This window comes from Pyxicephalus adspersus, chromosome 4, assembly GCF_032062135.1.
Source record: "Pyxicephalus adspersus chromosome 4, UCB_Pads_2.0, whole genome shotgun sequence".
In the NCBI taxonomy this organism is placed as follows: domain Eukaryota; kingdom Metazoa; phylum Chordata; class Amphibia; order Anura; family Pyxicephalidae; genus Pyxicephalus; species Pyxicephalus adspersus.
This window is the reverse complement of record NC_092861.1, coordinates 149,178,972-149,200,482: the sequence shown is the minus strand read 5'-3', so window position 1 is coordinate 149,200,482 and position 21,511 is coordinate 149,178,972. Positions and strand designations below refer to the sequence as shown.

Genomic DNA, 21,511 nt, shown 5'->3' with positions numbered 1-21,511 from the left:
GGGGCAGTTGGGGGTATGAAGAGGGACAGTCCCTCCAAATCAGGGGCAGTTGGGGGTATGAAGAGGGACAGTCCCTCCAAATCAGGGGCAGTTGGGGGATATGAAGATGGACAGTCCCTCCAAATCAGAGACAGTTGGGGGGTATGAAGAGGGACAGTTCCTCCAAATCAGGGTCAGATGGGAGATATGAAGAGGGACAGTCCCTACAAATCAGGGGCAGTTGGGGGTATGAAGAGGGTCAGTCCCTCCAAATTAGGGGCAGTTGGGGGTATGAAGATGGGGAGTCCCTCCAAATCAGGGGCAGTTGGGGTATGAAGAGGCACAGTCCCTCCAAATCAGGGGCAGTTGGCGGTATAAAGAGGGACAGTCCCTCTAAATCAGGGGCAATTAGGAGGTATGAAGAGGGACAGTCCCTCCAAATCAGGGGCAGTTGGGGGTATGAAGAGGGACAGTCCCTCTCAATCAGGGGCAGTTGGACGGTATGAAGGGGGGCAGTCCCTCCAAATTAGAGGCAGACTCCTTTCTAGGCTGACTGCCCTTGGCTTGTCCCTTTCATTTATTGGATTTCAGTATTTTTACCCTTTGGACCCTAACTGACAGAAAGTCAGGGGTTCAGGAATTTGCCCACTTCATATTTGCCCCATTCTTTTGCTGGCTAAGATGATATACGGAGAACACGTGTTGCCCTGTTGGGCATTTTGCTCCCCTCCTTTCCCCATCAATAAAATAAAACCAATGCAGAAGTCGGAGCAATGCCTTCTGGGAGTTCCCAGCCTGCACCGGCTCATTACCATCCATCGAGCCCGGCGGACTTTTCTCCTGCCAATATCAATATTGTTAGAGAATAGAAAATCCAATCGGGATGGAGCCGGCGCTGGGCGTCTGACAGGAAGTGATGAATTGGGAGGCTGCAGATAGATTTCTGTACAGAAAACAAGAATTGGGGTGGACAGGACGAGAATCCGAGGCTCGTTAGAGACTTCGAAAATCTTTCTGCCTATCGATTGTTTTTGTTTTTATTCTTTGTGTATTTCCAATTAAAACATTAGAGATGGATGGCGCTGTGTTTGATTTTAGCATTTCAGAGTGAAGCTTTGAGAGCTGAAGACAACAAAACTTCTTAACAGATGGGGGGGGGGGGCGGCTTTTTTTTTTTTGGGTAATTTTTTTCTTTTTAAACCTAAAGTGGACCTATTGTGGGTCAACACACCCCTCACCAATAAATATTCTGCTTTCACCGTGCCACCTTCATGTACCTAAAATCACGCCGGTTCTGAGCCGGGACTATCTCGTGCGTCCTTCCAGCCTGTAAGCGCTGATATCACATAGTTTATAAATATACTCAGACACAATGACTGGAGCGAGGTGTGTGCTCCACGGCACGTAGAACTTCACAAACCATGCCAAAGAGTCTATGTTTTCACACAGGATTCACCTAGGTCCTTCCAAATCAGGGGCAGATACGGAGTAGGAAGGAGGACAGTCCCTTCAAATCAAGGGCAGTTAGGGGGTATGAAGAGGGGCAGTCCATTCAAATTGGGGCAGTTAGGGGGTATAAAGAGGGGCAGTCCATTCAAATTGGGGCAGTTGGGGGTATGAAGAGGGGCAGTCCCTTCAAATCGGTGCAGTTGGAGGGTATGAAGAGGGACAGTCCCTCCAAATCAGGGGCAGTTAGGGGGTATGAAGAGGGGCAGTCCCTTCAAATCGGGGCAGTTGGAAGGTATGAAGAGGCACAGTCCCTTTAAATTAGGGGCAGTTGGGGCTATGAAGAGGAGCATCCCTTTAAGTCAGGGCAGTTGAGGGTATGAAGAGGAGCAGTCCCTCCAAACTAGGGCCAGTTAGAGGTATGAAGAGGGACAGTCCCTCCAAATCAGGGGCAGTTGGGTGGTGTATAGAGGGACAGTCCCTTAAAGTCAGAGACAAATGTTAGGTATGAAGAAGGTTTCACCCCTCTAAATCAGAGTCAGTTGAGAGGTATAAGAAGGGCTTGCTACAAACTAACAATTTTGCAGCTTGATCACTGCAGCAGAGAAGATTGAGGAAATGTTTCATCCTGCCTGCAGCAGACATGGAGCAGCAAATGAAGATGGCATCACTGCAGCCTAGGCAAAGTCACTAAACTGAGCCAAAATGCCAACATGTAGCAATACAGGCTCATCTGATGATCTTGCAATACTGTATAGTAAATTAAATCATGTTCAGATCACAATATATATTTTATACAGAATAGATTTCCTTTGCATGGTGTGGAGCCTGCAGATTTTAATGGCAGAGCAGTGTGGAAAAAAATACTTTAAAGAGGTAAATAGAATTGTTGTTACATAGATGAGCAAACGTTGTTTAAATGACATTTGATTTGCACTACGGATTTTGTAAAGCTCTGTGTAATATGTTGGTGCCATATAAATACAAGATATTCATAAAATGAATGTTACATTTGGGAAGAAGTATTCTAGAAGATATAATTGGATATTGTAATATCAAGGCTGCCATCTAGTGGTCATGTTAGACATTTCAGCGTTGTATATTTATGTTCACCTACCGGTATAAAAACAATAATTCAAGTCTGCCATCTAGTGTTAGTATTAGATATCACAGGATATATCATTTTGGTCCTCAAGTCATCACCTGATTTTTAATAATAAAGCCATGATCAGTAAATGTTTTTGGATTCCCTGCAAAAGTCAACATTTCCTATTTGAACCAGTAATTTTTATCTGCTGCTATATCAGATTAAGAGGCTGTTTTAACACACATGTAGCTATGGTCTGCTGTTGCCATTACAGGTAGGCCCCGAACTAAGGTCATCTGACATACAGAAGACTCCTAGATACGAACGGGGCTTCCCTGCTCACTCATGTGCAGGACGAAGGCTTGATAGGGGGGAGGGGGACGGTTTGCATGATTTGCAGAAGAAATCTTTTGCTAAACACAGCTGAGGTTGTGGGTGACCTTATGGGCCGAGCTGTTCTGCAGCCTCTTGTAACTCTTTAATGACCAAGGCAAACTCTGCAGTTGTTTCTTTTTGCATATCAAAGCACAGCTTGCTCCAGAAGTTAATGAATGTCTGGGCTCCATAAAGTTTTTTTTTTGCTTTGTTTGTGAATAACTCACAGTAAGGATTTTATACAGTAACTGGCACCACGCTGCCTAATAATAAGTTAATTGCAATAAGTTAATTGCATTTATTAAAATAATGTATCTGTTCCAACTTACATACAAATTCAACTTAAGAACAAACCTACTGTCCCTATCTCGTATGTAACCCGGGGTCTACCTGTATCAGAAACACAGCTCTAAGAGCTGCCATGAAGTGCATGTGGACAACAATGGGCTTCAAGGAGGCTGCAGGGGATTAATAACACTGATATGCAACAAAAGATGAAAAAAGATAAAGAGAAGTGTTATTCCTTTTTCTTTTTTTTTTTTTTTATTTATGTTGTTTATGATGTTCAGTGCTTTGCAAAACTAAGAAGTATATTTATAAAATGATTCACTTTGGCTGAATGTTTGCTCACAACCATCAGAATCTCTCTACATTTCTCATTTCAGTGCATATTAAAACAATGACTCGTTCTGCCACCTAGTGGCTAATTGTGTCCAGTAAAAATAACATGGCCTAGCACACTGGTCACCAACCTTTTCGGTCCTGCCGACCACTAAAATTTCCGGCTCCTGACCACGCATGTGCAGGGAGCCAGGTGTCAATCAAAGGGGGAAAAAACCTCCACCATAGTGACGCCATCGTGACATAACCCTGCACGCTCTCCTATTGCAGATCTGAGCATGAGATGGGAGGAGTGGTCGGGTTCTGTCCAGGGATACAGTCCGTCCACTTCCCTGAGCCCTGGATTTGTACGGGGGATGTGGTCCGCGGCTCTGGGCAGTGCAACCCCCCAGCCGGGTCCTTCTCCTGACTGGCCAGAGCCGTGGACTACCAAAGTTTTTTGTTTCTATATAGGGACAAATAGGGATAAATGACTTGACTTGGGACTTGACTGGGAACAATTCTTGGTGACTTGAGACTTGACTTGGGACTTTGTGTCAATGACTTGGGACTCGACTTGGACTTGAAGGGTGATGACTTAGTCCAACCTCCAGATTAAAGTGAACCCATTGCTTTACAATGTAAGAGCAAATCTGGGGTTCACTTTAAGATTCCTTTTCCTGGCCATCTGAGCTGAGCAATAGGAATATTTGTAGTGAAAGGGCTAAACTATTTAGTTTAGATATCCTATACATATTATACATACTATCGATGTTTTCCCCCCTGTTTCAATTTTAACAGATGAAGAACATGTATAGTTTCCCCCCTGGAGGCCTGGGCTTTCCTATGGCTGCTTTCTACTCCACAATCTTCTGGAACAAATGGTTAAAGTCTGCCATCTAGTGGCCAGTTGTAATAAATGCACAGTACATCTCTTCAATATTAACACATTGCCCAGGGTTTTTTAAATTTGTAAAAATGCTGCATGTAGAAAAATAGTGCCTGTTGATCTGCCATCCAGTGAGCATTAACAAACTGAATGCTGCTGATATATACAAATCCCAAATGGATTGCCCAACTTTAATTATAAAGCAGCAACATATTACAGGTTGCTGTACATTAAATTGGGGTTGCAGCTCCTTAACCTGCATACAAACATTGACACAAAAAAGCCCCAAAGAGCTTACAATCTAAGAAAATATGTTCCCATGCCCCCTTGCTGTAAATCAGCTTCATCATATTAGGTTTACCTCCAAACTATCCGGGATAGACCATGGATCCAGACTGTGTTCTGCAGCCAAGCTAAGAACTCTTGTCCGATTGCTTGGTTCCAGTATTGTGCAGAATCTATTGATGAAGTGATCCTCCAACCCCTCCAGAAACCACTGCCCCCTCCTTATATTGGGCACCGTTGTTTTTCCCCAGCGCCTGCTTAACTTATAGTATATTTAATATGAAGGCTCCTGTACACTATGCCCATATTCTGCATGGTGTTCTTGCATGACGCATGTCTTCTGTGCACCAGATGTCTCTCCTTCTCAGCTTCCAGATTTGGGATGTATGTTGTTGGGTGCCAGTATGACTTCTTAATATGTCAGTAGCTTGGATTAATTTACATGGATAGCTAGGAACCTGACTTGATTCATCCTGCCCTGGTAAGAAGCAGAAGTCACTCTCATCCATTGCTTCTGATGCCTCCCCATCCTTTTTCTACCCCTATGCTGCCCCTGTAAATAGATTTGCACATCGTTTCAGCTGCTTTTTCTTGAAGCCACATGAAGTAGCACTGTGGACAGGCTATGAACATTCAGAAACTCACATACTTGTACTAAGCTTTAAAACAAACTCTCACTGACCTCAGTAGCTGCAGGCACTGTGGTGTAATGCATCCTCAAAAATGGTCAGAAAGCTTTGCAGTGAAAATCACCAAGTGGCTGGCAAGAAGCTGTGCTGGATCACTTGATCCGGAGGAAGGTCCTACCTTTAATTACATCTTTGAGCACAAATAAATCCTCCCACCACCCTCATCCTGCCAATATTTTAATTACCTGATAAGAGAAGATTTACCCCCTTAACTCTTTTGGGTATCTTTTGGTTGACTTTTGGGTATCTCCTCAGCGGCATTTCTGGAGTTTAGGAGATGCAACTAAGCCAGTTAGTCCTCGGAGGTCCCTTGTTGCTGATTGTCTTAATTTAGACTCTTAGAGGACACCAACATTGAACTTCCAATAGGACTCATGCCCACATCTTGGGGATAGTGACACCCAAAGAAGGACCCCACCTGCTGGTCACAGAAGAAGAAAAAAGAATCGGGTCTGGAATGCTCTGTGACTGTGATTTTAGAGGGGGTCAGGGTAGAAGGGTGCAGACAGGCCTGTTGCATGGCATTGCACGCACGTCATATGTTATGGTGCACATGAAGGTGAACCACAAAATTCTGCCACAGGCTCAACCACAGTCCTAACTTTTCCTATTCAAGTGAATGGATGCAATTGGGAGTAATATTGAACCTGGCTTTGGCAGATTGGGGTGTGGTTCAAGAACGCGGCATGTCATGTGACATGTGTGATTGCCGCAACTGCGGTGTGATTTGCTACTCCTAAACATGAGAGCAGTAACCACTTGGTTCTCCATTGCAGGTATGAAAGGGTCCCAATACTTCCTGTTTAAGGGCGGCTACACAGACCCCCCCCCCCCCTCCGTCCTTGCAGTATGCAAATTGTTGCCACCCTCCTCCACTTGTTTCCCTGCAGACTACAACCCTATGTGGTGATGCATCCACTGGCAGGTATACACCCAATTATCAAATCCCCTTCTGTGCATCACCTCCCAGGGCGGACAAGGGGACTAGGAAAAGAACAATGGACACACACATGCGGTAAGACAGCAGGTGCAAAGGATGCTGGGAGGTGCAGTATATACTGAGTACGCAGTAGATGTCCAAGTGGTATTATTTCATACCTGGAGTAACATCGCCATTGCAACCCGGTCAGAGGATTCTTCAGGATTTCCAGCAGATCAGTTTCAGGGCAAAGCACTTTCAGCTCAGACATACTTTGAAGTTTGCTCTGAACACAGTGTGAATAAAATAAAACTGATGTTTACCTTGCCAACCACTTTGATAGCAAGGTAAGGGCTGGCTCAGGATTGGTTGGTAAAGTACATTATGGATACTGTACCCATTTCACTGGCAACCACCAGCAATGCCTACTTGCGGCCAGTTGTTGAGCCCCAATCATTAAAAGTTTCATATAAATTTGTGGAACTAAAGAACAGTGAATGATTGAGTGAAAGTCATTACAAGATGGGACCTGAATCTCACCCCCAGCAACGTTGACTTGTCTTCTTTTAACCATGTTCAAATATCCTTCCAGTGTTTTTTTGAACACTCTGTGTACTTTGTGCTTACCTGACAGGATTTCATTAAAGTTAATCTCCAATGGAATAAAATAGGTTCAGGAAAATCAAAACATTTAAAGATAAAATAAAATTGCCGCTCTTGCTTCACTCCTTCCCTATAACTATAGCTGTTCTTCCTGCAGTACCACTTCTGCCACTAGATGCCCTCAGTCTTGCAAGTTGAATGATGGTCACCTTCATTTAATTCACTTCCTCTTAGCCTATCATGAGCCACGCCCCCAGGCCAAATTGTGACTGGACAATGAAGGAAAGCAGCACAGTGCTCAGCTCCTATCTCTGTCACACTGAGATTTCACCACTACATACCCACTTCCATACACCTGGAATGCATCATTCCTATACCCATTAGCCAATCAGCCAATCACATTTTTAAAGCACCCACAGTTCTGTTAAGTCTCCTAGTATTGATGCTGTTCTAGCGTACAAATGCTTTGTTTTATGCCAGCTGGAAATGATAAACAATAGATGCTAGCAATGTAGTAATAAATTGAATCCGAGTAAAACCTGCAGCTCCCCATGTTGCCTGATGGTGGCACTGTGGTTTAGTGTACATGTACTATGTGCTGAACCACAGTGCCACCAGCAGGCAACATGGAGAGCTGCAGGTTTTCTGACACTTCCAGTAGTGTTGGGTCCCTGCTCCCCTAGTTACACTAAGGGGTTCTTCCCACCACCCTCTATGGTTCCATAGTGCTATAGAGGCAGGCAATCTAACCACTGAGTGCACCTCTGGTATAAGGTACCAACACTCCCCATAGATTCTACAGAGTCTAGAGGAAGCCATATGTCTTTACTACCTGATTGGCTGATTTGGAACATCACCGTGTGCATTCTATGTTGGAACTGTTGATGGGTTGCTGAACAAAGGATGTCATCTCAGAAACAAGTTAGCAATTGCAATTCCCATATTTGTGCACTGACAGGTTCTCTTTACCTAGAAAAAAATCAATTAACAATAATATGCAGTGTTCTTCAGTACTTTTTAAAATATTATTTATTTTTTCCTTTATTCCCAATATATATATATATATATATATATATATATATATATATATATATATATATCATGTTTAGGTTTACACAGATTAAGATAACAGTACAAATCATATATCATGTGCATATCGTATGCAGATTTATGAGCACACATTTATTTTTGTTCACTGATTGCTTATAATTGGTAAAGCACAGGCAGTGTTATAGCAGACCTGTGTTCATATGCCAATAGAAAGCTGGGTCATATGTCTTGTGGGTGAATAAATAGAATGAATGATAAATGTAACTGTCCTGGAGAAAAAGCTGCTTCAGGGTCCCTCCAGTGCTAGTCAAGTGATCAAAATCAAGATATGTGGTCACATGATCTCTGTTAAAGGAGAGCTCACATGATCTTTTTTCAATGTAATGTTACAAAAAGGTAATAATATTTTAGAATGAAGCATTTATATGCTTGCATGTTTCAGTCTGCGCAGTGCATGCTGAGCTATCCACAAAAAAAGCCCAGCACCAGGCACTTGCTGATTGGGCCTATAAGGATGCACAGGATAGGAGGAAAGGGGGGTCCCTTTAACATTTTCCTCTGCTGTATTATCCGACATTCTGCTATAAATTCAGCTCAGCAGCAAATCAGTAATGTCAATCCCTGGCATACTAGACTGCCACCTTCTGGTTGTACATGGGAAATGCTAAAAATTGATATGCATTATTTCATATTTATTTAGTAAAAATAAAAAATCCATACCTCCATAAATCCATAACTCGATACATAAGTATATGGAAACATTCAACATAGTTTTAACGAGGAACGCGGCGCCCCCAACCAACTACTCTACAGCACCTTTACCTGTCCCTACTTTTGGGTATGTTGTAACATTTGAGCTCCTCCCATGATGCACTGCTCCGTGCCAGCTGTCATTGGCTATTTTGGTGGCAGCTGCCTAATGAATGGAAAGCACTGGAGAGGAGGAATGGAGAGGCGAGTATAAGGTGGGCCAGAGAAGCATTTGAGAGGTAAGTATCAATTGGTGAGTCAGAGGAGGACTGGAGAGGTGAGTATAAGGAAGTCAGGAGAGCACTGAAAAGGTGCATAAAGGTGGGGCAGAGGAGCACTAGAAAGATGACAGGGCAGGGAAGCAATGGAGGGGTGATATAAGGCAAGACAAGGGAACACTGAGGAAGTTAGGATAGTGTTTTGCAGGGGAGCACAGGAAAGGTGAGCATAACACAGGGCAGGGGAGCACTGGACAGGTGAGTATAACATGGGGCACAGGACCACTGGAAAGGTGAGTATACTATGGGGCAGGGGAGCACTGGAAAGGTGAGTATACCATGGGGCAGGGGAGCACTGGAAAGGTGAGTATAACACTGTGATGGGGAGCACTGGACAGGTGAGTATAACACAGTGCAGAGGTGTACTGGAGAGGTGAGTAAAACACGGGGCAGGGGAGCACTGGACAGGTGAGTATAACACGGGGCAGGGGGGCACTGGACAGGTGAGTATAGCACGGGGTAGGGGAGCACTGGACAGGTGAGTATAACACAGGTCAGGGAAGTACTGGAGAGGTAAGTATATGGCAGTCAGGGGGTGAGCTTTACACAAATGAGGCCACTTCATCCTATGTAGACAACATGACAGGGCCTCTTTACATTAACAACTGAACACAGGTCTGCTGTAAAGCAAATGAAACCATTAACAGGAAAACAAGTGTCTATTTCAGGTTTTACTAACAGGCGTCGGGAGTTTGTGCCAATGAACTGTTAACATGCTGCTTTGGCAAAGTCATAGCATGCTGAGCGTTGCAGTTCAAAATATTTTCACAAAGCTCTCGGCAGCCATTCCAAACACTGATTTATTTTTCCAACACCTATAAAAGTGCAGGTTCACCTATACAATGTATTCTTCCTTTATTTCCCATTTTACATTGTTCTGTGTCTGGTCCCGTTCACTTCTTCCTATTTTGCTATTTGCCAAGGGTCACATGATCTCCCTATGGCTACAACAGCTGCTGGTATCACCTTTACCTGTACACAGGACAGCACATAGCAGCCTCAGGAGGGAAGCCATGCTATATTTTACACATCTACATGGCAGAAGCTGCATTTTTAAAATATATTAGAATTCAGTACATTGTAGTAGAAAAGCATTGCGTTGTATACCTCAAGTGACATGTATCATTTCATAGGGTGAACGTACACTTCAAGGCAATGGACAGGCAAAGTTTTTGAATAATAAAGGCCGGTTCCTTAATTTTACCCCCTGATGCTACCAAATAAGCACCCTTAGCAATATCTGGGGATCCTAACAATTAAAAATGATCGATAGTAACCCTCTGTATGAAAATCAATTCAATAAAGTCTGATGATACCTCATTGTTCATTGTTCATATGCTGTACATCCAAAGCAGCCAATCAGAATTTACTCTGCTGGAGTCAGACCAAGGAATAATGAATTCTGATTGGCTGCTAGGAGTTGATGCACTTGAAGCCGAAAACATTAAAAAATACTATAAAATATTGAATCGGCTTTTTTCACGGCTGTTCTTAAAGAGGACCCAGCAATGAATATTTGTTGTATTCATTCCAAGAAATGTATCCGTGTAACATGTCCAGGTACTTATTACCTCTCACAGAGATCACAGTGCTCCCCCCTTTATTCAGGCATCACCCAGGGTACCCAGCTACGCCCTGCCAGCTCAGAGATGACACAATGTGACTTGTTACAAAAACAGAGACTACGGATCCAGGCAACATGCCTCCTGGGATCAGAAAGGAATTTTTTTTTTCCCCAGTTGGAGCAAATTGTTTTTTTGCCTTCCTCTGGATAAACTATGTCCATAGGGTTTGTTTTTTTTGTTTGTTTTTTTTATTATCTGGGCAGCACAATGGCTCAGTGGTTATCACATTGGCTTTTGCAGTGCTGGGTCCCAGGTTTGAGTCCCGGCCAGGGCTTTATCTGCATGGAGTTTGCAGGTTCTCCCCGTGTTTGCATGGGTTTCCTCTTTCCTCCCACATTACAAAAACATGCAGTTAGGTTAATTGGCTTCCCCAAAAAACTGACCTTAGATTGTATTAATGACATATGGCTATGGTAGGGACATTAGATTGTGAGTCCCTTTGAGGGACAGCTAGTAACATGACTATGGACTGTTCAGCGCTGTGTAATATGTCGGCGCTATTTAAATACTGTATGTTTAAATACTATATGTATCTTTAAATACTAATATGTTTATTTCACTAGTGGTTGAACTTGATAGACGTATGTCTTTTTTTAAACCTAAATAAATATGTAACAATGTTGCAGTCTGATCACTAGAGGAGACTGAGGACATACTTCTTCCTGCATGCAGCAGACTGATGACCTCATCAGAACTAGGGCTCAATGAAGGCTGCTGCTGTATATTGGGACATGTCAGAAACCTAAGTAACATTACTGAAAGGTCCACTTTAAGAATCAGCAAAATATGTAAATAATTCTTTACCTAATGTAAAGCTTTTGGTTTTGGTCAGCTGCGTACATAAAACAAGTAACAGTTTCAGAATCTGGGTCTGGATTGCGTTAGCCAGAAAGCCATAACCCCCCCCCCCCCTCCTAAACCCTCCTACCCTGTATACAAGGACTGGGCTCCAAAAGAAAGTTTGGTCACATGACCCCTATGTGACCCCCTTCTTTATAAAACTTAAGAATATGGTAGTCAGTTATGAAGCATTAAAGCAATTTTACCCAAAAATAACTTTCCATTTATAATAAGTGGGGCTACTGGAGCTACCTTTACCCACCCCATTGCCATCATGGATCCGCTGTAGTAATATACAGCAAACACATCTATGAGCATGAACATATGGTGGGTTGAGTTACCCTTTAAAAGGCAAATCTGCCATGTTGAGCACAAGTGAGCCAACTTCTTATATCTTTTAGGGGCCCCTGACCTACCTATGTGTGTCCCTTCTCCATCCTATAGCTGGTGCATAGGACCATCACCCACATGGTGATACCCTCTGCCATAGCATCATTCCACCAATAGCATCCTCTGATTAGGCCCTTTGATCACCAAAACCTCAACAATAGCATAAAGAACGATAAAATTCATACAAAATGCAAAATTCTCCACAACTTTCAGCACTCAAACCCTTCAGAAAAACAAAGGTTATAGTTGATGATATTTCAGCTCTTACCATTTTTCCAATGCTCATGCAGCACTCAATGAATCATATTAATGTCTTCATTCTGGGTTGCATTGAATTGAACGCAGGCTGTTGCATTATTATTAATATTTTGTATAGCGCCAACATCTTATGCAGCGCTGTACATTGAATAGGGAACAATTTATGCAAATGATGAACAGCTCTGCAACAAATAACGTATAAAACACAGGGCAGGGCTGAGCTTTTATGATCTACAGTCCTACCAATGAGAACAGCATCACAGAGCCATAAATCGGCCCCGCCGTTGTTCTAACTGCAATTGGCGTTTTTTCCAGCATGCGATCAGCCTATCCAGAGCCATCTTTATCAAACATGGAAGATCCCATGTATGACGTATGTATAGCTAGGCCCCCCATGTGCTGCAGTAACGTATAAGAAACACATTTTACTGCACATTACCGCAATGCATGTTAACGCATGACTTTATTTAGAAAGGCACCCCTATGCAAATTTAAAATAGCATTGCATTGTGGTGCTTTAAATAAATTGGGATGCATTGGCAGGCAAATGAACACAACAAATGTTAATGTGTAAAATGCATGGGCGGTAAAGCTGCAACAGGCAGGACACGACTGAATGGGCCCTAAAGTACAGCAACCAATTACCATCTCCCTGTTCTAATTTTCATTAGAAGGAACAGAAGAATCTGATTGGTTGACAGAATTACAGAAAATGTGGATTTTCCATACATGAAGTTCATTGCACCAAATAATAAATAATATAAAATGAATTTCAAAAACCGATATATCCTTCATCAATTAAATAATACGCCAACCAGACAAATCCCTAGAGTCTGTAACATGCCTCATCTAGAATGGGACTGCTTTGATAACAGTTTATTTCATATTTTAGGGGAATGGGGGGGTGTTAGGTTGGAATGAAGTCTTTTACTCTGTCCTAGGCAATGGTTTCAAAGCGTGAGGTATGGGGAGCGCTTTGATGCTGTGTGGGAATTGGGCAGGGGACAGACACTGCAGGACCTTTTGCATAGCTGTCAGATACAACGTCGCTGGCTTATTGCCCACCAGATAATGAAATGTGTCGTCCCCCAGCAGCGGAGTCCAGAATTGTGGATTCTCCTTCAAGATCTTTCTCATCTTGAAGTTCAAAGATGGGGAGAAAAGCAGCAAGTAATTCAAGCAGAGTTTTTTGGAGTCCACGTTGACCTTGGAGCTCCATAGTTGCTCCAGGATGACATCCAGAGGGGTCTCACCTTTGCGGTCCAGGATCTTCGGTGATGCCCCATTGCCCAGGAGGATTAGGACTGTTTCGGCGCTGAGTAGCTCGCAGGCCAGGTGTAATGGGGTCTTCCCATCCGAGAGATGGAAGCAGCTGGTTCTGTTGATGTACGAATGCAGACTTGGCAGCTTGTGGGAGATTTTGATGATCATGGTTAGAATGTCTCTCCGGTCGTAGGTGACGGCCAAGGTTAGGTGGGGTGCAGATGGAGGACAGCAGCAACATTTGATACCTGGCACTTTCAGAGCTTCCTCTTGGAATTGAGTCAGCAGATATTGGGCGTAGCGCAGATGATTATGCACCACGGCGTACATGAGAGCGTCGGAAGGGGAATAGCATGTCAAGCTGGTGTCTTCTTCCCAATGAAAATATTCCATCGACCGCATCTCCTCCAGCTTCCAGACGGGTTCCTGTTCCCGTACGGCCTGGTAGAACATATAGGAATAGAATTTACACTGCTCATTCTGCAAGCTGACATGGTGGCTGCACATTGCTGCTCGATTACCCCACAACAAAGACGAATATCCTTGAAGGGACCCTTCAAGCCCAATTTTAGTCCGTCATAGATCCGTTATTGGAGAAGGAGGCTGTGGTAGCTCACGACACCCTTGATGAAGGTTCATTTTGCAGCACAAACCTCCTGCCGCCTTTAACGTTTGCAATTCTGGCTATAATGGTCTACAGAGCAGTGTGAGAGCCCGGCATGCAGGTTCATTCAAGCAGAAGCATCTGATGCCCCCACCTTCTTCCCTCCCCAATCCTCTGACAGGAGGAAAGCCCTCCCTCCCTCCTTCTCCTGCAGCTTGAGGCTGGATGCTCTTATTATGAATCCTCCCCAGATGCTTGCTGCAGTGCTCCAAGCCGGTTGTCTCTAGCATGTGTTGGTTGTATGAGGGAGCCGCCAGGAACATGAATTCAGCATTGGCCATGACGACTTACATTGCAATTTTCATCCCTCCCCCCTTTACATGCAGCAGTTTTTGCAGGCTAAAAGTGGTTTTACAAGGATTGGTAATTGGACTGGGTTGCAATCTTAGCCATTTGGCAATATTTAATCTAAATATCATACATCTTACAGTCTGACTGCACTGAATGTATACATGGCCATACACTGGTCGATGAGGAATATATATTTAATATTGATCATTTACCTGGTCACCGCCATTCGCATATCGACCATTACTCAACAATTGCCAACCATTCGGAGTCCTGATGTTTACACTGACAACTGGCTATGTTCTGGGTGTGTAGGGAAAAGCTTCCATTGGCTATATAAATACTGTTTGATATTAATGTTGATCAAGCAGAAAACGGCCTGCCCCTCTTCATACCCCCCAACTGCCCCAAATTTAGAGGGACACTTCCTCTTCATACCTCCCAACTGCCCCTGATTTGGAGGGACTGCCCCTCTTCATACCCCCCAACTGCCCCTGATTTGGAGGGACTGCCCCTCTTCATACTGCCCCTGATTTGGAGGGACTGCCCCTCTTCATACTGCCCCTGATTTGGAGGGACTGCNNCCCTCTTCATACTGCCCCTGATTTGGAGGGACTGCCCCTCTTCATACTGCCCCTGATTTGGAGGGACTGCCCCTCTTCATACTGCCCCTGATTTGAAGCGACTGTCCCTCTTCATACCTCCCAACTGCCCCTGATTTGGAGATACTGTCCCTCTTTCTGATCCAACTCCCTCCATCTCTCTTTCCTTGGATGGATAAATGGGCGTGGCTGGATAAATGAGGGTGTGGTCAGATAAATAAAGGTGTGGCCAGGTAAGTAAGGCGTGGTCAGATAGGTGTGGGTAGGATCCAACCATGCCCAGGCACCACAGTTCAATATTTTACATATAAACATCAATGTTTGGCCGGTTGAGTTTTACCCTATAGGGGAACCTTTACATCCAGACCGGTGACACTAATCTCAAGGGCAAGAGAAACTAAGATGAGCCTTCTCACTGATCCAATTAATCCAACTGATCTGCCATTGGATATAACATCACATCAAGGATTCATGATAGGACAGATTTTGTATTCCTGTCCAGCAGAGCTGTGTAATACACAGGCATGGATGGACTGGAACACAAACTTCTGCAGGTAAAGCCATGCATATATGTGTATGTGTGAATGTGTTTTGTATTTATCTGCTTGCTTGTGCCCGGCTCTGATTATAGCTGTTGTTTATGTCTTGCCTGGTAGCACAAAGCAGTGATTATCTCCCAATACAAAGCACAGATGTTCCCCAGCACTCTATAGATCCGGGCTTCAGCACCAACATTACATTTCAGATTGCACTGTGAATTATTAATGCCACAATTTGCAGGCTCTAATGCCCCCGGGGACTGACGCACGTTCATCTATTGCTTGAGCCGTATCTGGAGCCACTGCAGTGGGCTATTTAAAGGGTCAGCCGGCACCAAAATGATATTTATGACTGGAATGTGGATTCTGGCAATTGGGCAATACCCTAAATCTGACACACACACCCCCTCCCCCACCACCTGGGTATTTTTTAACTGTGTGATGAGCTCTGTAAACCTCATTTCACATCTCTTATCACTTTCTATGAAGAGGGTGTGTCACATGTTCCAGCTGTTCTTTTTTTAGGGGTGACAGTCCCTCTTTGCAACAATTATCTGTCCAAATTGTCCTAATTTAATCTTAGATTTATAAACATCAATCACATTGCTATTTTACATGCAAAGAACACAAAATAGTAGGCATGAACCCAGAAACGTCCACATCAGTCACGGTGATTAGTGTGACCATATATACTCGAGTATAAAGATTTTTTTGACCCGAAAATGCCATTAAAAAAAACTGTTTATATTTGGGCAACACCACTAGATGGCACTGTGCCTTTGTATTACGTATACAACAAACTTTACACATCTGAGACAGCACCATCTACTGGTGGTAAAAATATTGCACAAAAGATCATTAAAGAGCGAGTAACCCATCACAACTGTTACCACTCTATCTGCAGATCCTATGTTTAGCAGTTTGCAGCATCACCAGCCTCCCTTTAGTCATAATATTTCTGGCAATCTCTGCACCCCCAGCACACTTAGTGCAGCTGAAGGGAATGGGAGGGTGTGTCCTGCAATTAGTAGATTGTTTTTTGGTTGTGATCATGTCCGGCTATTGGTTTCTTTACCAAGGTATACTCTGCTACCTGATTATCATAATCCGCCTGCCCTGACGCCGGATCGTTTAGAATTCGATCCCTGCCGGTCGCCAGCCTAGACCCCAATCTGTCCGCCTCTACACTTTCTGCCTGAATCTCATACTGTACTTGCTAGTAGGTTGTCCCTACACCAAAGCCTATTGTGTGATACTTCCCCCACCTACTAGATTGTAAGGTCTTCTGGGCAGGGTCCTCTCCTACTCCTGTGTCACTGTCTGTTTCTATCTGTCATTTGCAACCCCTATTTAATGAACAGCCCTGCGTAATATGTTGGCGCTATATAAATACGGTTTATTATTATTGTTCCTAATAATAATGATAATAATAAAAATAATAATATTATTAAAAGCCATCTGATCCTGCTTGAGCCTGGTGTGGAGCGCTTGGGGCCTGGTGAAGTCCTGGCAGCGTGATCTAGCCTGGTGTGCTCTGGTAAAGGTACCACAGATCAGTTTATATTCGAGTACATATAGTATTTAGGATCACTGTGAGGGTTACCATTACAATGTTAATGTAAGGGTTACAGGGTGGGGTCAGTTTTGGAGACTGGAACCCCTGCAAAATGACCGCCGCAGGTGTACAGAACCTGGAGGCAGAATTGGATTTTGTCTCTTGCAGTACGGACAGGGCTGCAGCTTCTTGCCAATTCTTTGCCATCTCTTTCTAGGAGACTGGAATTGAGGTGCAGGAAAGCCATCAATGGGATGAATAGACCCAGGTGGATGGAATTGGGAATCTTTAGCCTGCAGGGTCACAGTTTCAGAAATACATTTTTATTTTCAATACCAGATCACCAGCAGTCACATGGTACCACTGAGAGGTCAGGGTGAAACATTAAAGCTTTGTGCGTAGGCTGGAAAAAACTAAAATCCAGCATAAGTACAGCTGTCTCTCAAAGTAATTTAATAATCCTCCATGCCAGATCACTAACAACTTAGAGCTAATGATCGCTATTGTTTACTGTTGTGAGGGGCTCCCCGCTGTGTCCTCGCCTCGCCATAGAACAGACCAGTGATTTCAGTACATTCTGTTCTAATTCCTCTGGAAATTATCACTAATGTTCCTTTCTAGATATAAAGGTGGGGGGGAGGGAACTCGAAGCCACGTGATGAATATACAGATCTATATTCTATAAAGCTCACCAATATAAACTCCATTGATCGGGATTTCTGACTTTTTGAGATGTTCTGGCTATGATGTGTGATCCACTGATCTGCTCACTGGTGGCCGACGGCTACAAGATTAGTAAGAGAATGTGACAAGAGACCAGAGAGTCTGACCTTCAATCATCAACAGTAAAATTACACACATGTAAGGTATTTTTAAAAAATCAAAGGTTAAATCTGCAAAAGAAAAAGAATCATAATCTGTAAATAAATAGGGGATTCTGGATCAATACTGTACTGATATATTGTTAGAAAATTGATTGGGAATGAGCATTCTTTGATAGATGTGCTTTTTTGTTTCCGGGAGCCCTCCCCAGCCACTAACAGGCAAAGAGAGCACTTTCTGACCACTACCAGCCATAAGGAGCACTCTACGACTACTGTCAGCCAATGGAAGCACTCCCTGACCACTATCAGCCAATGGAAGCATTCCCTGACTCCTACCAGCTGACAAGACCACCCCCTACCAGTTAATGGGAGCACTCACGGACCCCTACCAAAAAATGGAAGCCCACTACGATCACTACCAGCTCCCTGACCATTACCAGCCAATGGGAGCCCTCCCTGACCACTTTCGGCCATGGAGAGAACTCCCTGACAACTACAAGTCTATTGGAGCACTCCCCACCAATAACCACCTGTACGATAGTACAAGATTAATGGGGCCGCTGGAAGGCAAATTTAATGAAGGGGAGGTGAAGCTGACCTATGAGAATGAATGGGGCGGAGTCAGTAATAGGAGGAATCAAAGGGATCTCAAGGCTAATAAAAAATAATCACAATTGCCGCTTTGTTCATATTTACTTACGTTGTCCTGGCCTGGCTCCCCAGCTTGCAGTGCAGGGTCTGACCATAACTGCCCAATCAACCACCACATCTAACCGCTTCCAGCATCTGAGTGTACACAACAGTGACAAACCTCAGGTCATGCTTCATGAGGACCTGCTGTCAGTAAGGTCCATATAGTGAAACTAATGGGCATGATTTACTAAAGATAGACTATCATGGGAGAACCTGAACGATCCAGCAAACATGGAATAGATCTGGTACAAGAATAAAAACATTTGCCAAAAAAATAGAACACACATTCCAGGTTTACTGGATCACCCAGGTTCTCCTACAATAATCTATCTTCTCCAGTCTTGGAGAATTAGAGTAAATCAGACTGTGTCAGTGTAATATTTCAGGTACTCAGGTACCTCTCCCGTGAGTCTCTCTGATGTCTTCCTCACTTTTCTCCACAGAAGGATGGAGCCATCTTTGTTCAGACATCATCCTTTACCACCATCTATTTACTGGACTGAGATGTCAGCTCAGGGGTAACACAATCATAGCAATCTCGGTCTCTGTACAGTTCTTGGTTGTGTTCACATATATCTGACACAAATCAGACTTTTCCATAATGGTCGACAAAGGTGCCATCTGAGAGAGGAGACTGAGGAAATGCTACATCCTGCCTGCAGCACACTGTTAGCATCAGATCAGCCTAGGCATAGTCATAAGAGGCTCGAGCATGGCTCCTGATCCCCCAACTCCCAAGCTGAGGTGCTCTTTTGAAAACCTAATTTAAAAAATTAATTAAAAAAATACCAAGTTCCTTCTAATAGTCTAATGGTGACTGGTTCTCTTTATGGGGGCCACTCCAAATCCCCAGATGTTGAAAATAGGGGCAAATTCACTCTAAAGGGGCCCCATTTATAAAGGTAGTGATCACAGGAAGTGCAGCCAAACTTTTGCAGTGTCTCTATTTATAAAGATGGGGGGGTCCATAGTGATCGCAGGAAAAATGGCGGCAGAACTGCTAAGCCTATTGCAGCCACCAGGGAGCGATCAGCGACCAAAGTCCCATTTATGAATGAGCAATGTGAACTCATATATATAAATTATGGGGCCCCTAGCAAAATATCAAAGGGCCCCATGTTCTGGGTTGCCACCTCGCTCAGTGACCCCCGCTATGTCTGAGGAGCATTCACTTTATCTTCAGCTTTACTAGGCATACATCATTATAATAATGCAACGCTATTAGCTCCATGTGATGTTTCTTTCAAACACCTCAATCTCCATGTTTGCCAGAATCGGCACGTTTCTGGTGAAGCGAATGGGCCCTGACTGTGTCCCCGCTGGGAAGATTCGCCCCTGAGATAACAAAAAGTGACCATGGCACTCTGATTGGATTGTGGGTTTTTTTTATTTTGAATGGGTTCTTTCACTTCCTGTTGTGTCACCAGGGTAGGAAGTGAACAGAAATCTCCCCAGACCGGAACTTGAAATGGCAGGGGCACGTTTTTGTACCAGAATAAATGTCGTTGGAGCATTGCAAAGCTTCAATTCAATAAACTGATCCTGCGGCCCCGGGCCCTGCACTTCATCCCTGGCACCCTCGGCCTAACATTTCCAGAAGCCTTAGATCACAGAGAGAACCATGGCAACCCATTTATGTGGGGTTGCTATGGAAACCATTAGGCCATAAGCGCCCAGAGACTTGCTTATAGTTAAATATGTCACAGAGATAAGTGAATTTGTCCTGAATGGGTATGGCGAACATTCTCCAACATTCACCGTAAACCAATGACAGTGAATGTTGCACACGGCGGTCGGTGTTCTTGGTTAGAAATTGGTAAAGCTGCCCGCTGTGTACCCAAGCAGCTGACTACTGCCAGCAGTATCCCCATTGGCTGGTGGTTTTTAGGGGCCGTACCTTCTCTCCCCTGACAACCACCAATCACAAAGCATTTGGAAAGGTAAACTATTGATTGGGGGCGTGTCACATGGACAGGAAGTGAGGTGTCAACAAAAAAACTGAAGGGTTTCATTCAAGGTTCCACCTGGAATGTTTTGATTCTCCCTCTGAGACTTTCCGGTAATCTTCACTGAACTGATGAATGAAATACATTGCATGCGAATTGTTCCAAAATTGCTCTGAGGGGGAGAAGAAGAGGAGGAGGGGGGGTCGGCCTTTCCAATGCCCCCGGGGCCGCTCTGACTTCGCCATAACAAGCCGCACAACACACTAGGGGTGGGCGGGGACACGCGGCGCCACGCCTTACTGTTTGTGTTTCTGCGAGGAGTGGGCGGCGCTTCTAGCGTCACCTGTGGCAGGATTCTTTACCTTCTGTAGTCTACAGAAGGGGCGGGGCTGATATACGTCACCGCTAGATGTTTGCACTGCGGCAGGGCTTAGGGGCGGGGCGTCATGCGGGTGATTGACAGATTGAGTAGGGAAATGGGCGGAGCGTGGAGCGGCTGGTGAGAACCGGGGAGAGCGGCCGAGTGACACCGTGTGCGGTACAGCAGCCGGTGAGAGGGGGAGGGGGGACCGTGATATGTATGGGAACTGGGGCTGTACCGGGGGGAGGGGAAACAGAGCCCTCATAAGTATCCGAGCAGTGTGACGTCATGTCTGCCCTGTTTCGGGACCGGGGGGATGGGACTGAGGGCTTCAATATCACTAAATACCCCTCCCCCATCACTATCTACACCAACATGCCACCCGCCCCCACTATATACCCCACTACATCCCTCCCTCACCACCATCTACCCAGATCTGATACCCCTCCCCCGATCTGATGCCCCTGCCCTACTTTATACTCCAACACTACAATATCCTCCTGACACCCCTCCCCCACTATACTATACAAGAGTTTTGCCCCTTTTATCTGATGAACCCCCCTCAGTTATGGATCTTTGCCCCCCCCCCCCTCTTTATATTGGGGTTGGGGGCAGCCTGGAAAGAAATTTAGGGGGTTCAGTGGATTTCTGGGTTGTCTGGAGATAATTTTTTGGGGGGGCTGGATTGACTCCGGGGGTGCTTTTTTCTTACC

The 21,511-nt window shown here is 44.5% G+C and overlaps 1 protein-coding gene across 2 annotated transcripts; it reads right to left on the bottom strand.

Moving 5' to 3' along the window:
• Window positions 1-12,924: 12,924 nt before the first annotated feature.
• LOC140329595 (ankyrin repeat domain-containing protein 9-like) lies at window positions 12,925-18,583 on the bottom strand. Of its 2 annotated transcripts, XM_072409968.1 has the most exons (3): window positions 18,499-18,583; window positions 17,667-17,758; window positions 12,925-13,767 (listed from the first exon to the last, which is right to left on the bottom strand). In XM_072409968.1, exons 2-3 carry the CDS (start codon window positions 17,679-17,681, stop codon window positions 12,991-12,993), a joined length of 792 nt encoding a protein of 263 aa, XP_072266069.1. In that variant the 5' UTR covers window positions 17,682-17,758; window positions 18,499-18,583; the 3' UTR covers window positions 12,925-12,990. The 2 variants fall into 2 exon arrangements, with proteins under 2 accessions (XP_072266069.1, XP_072266068.1); XM_072409967.1 differs by lacking the exons at window positions 17,667-17,758; window positions 18,499-18,583 and having other exon boundaries at window positions 12,925-14,066.
• Window positions 18,584-21,511: the final 2,928 nt, after the last annotated feature.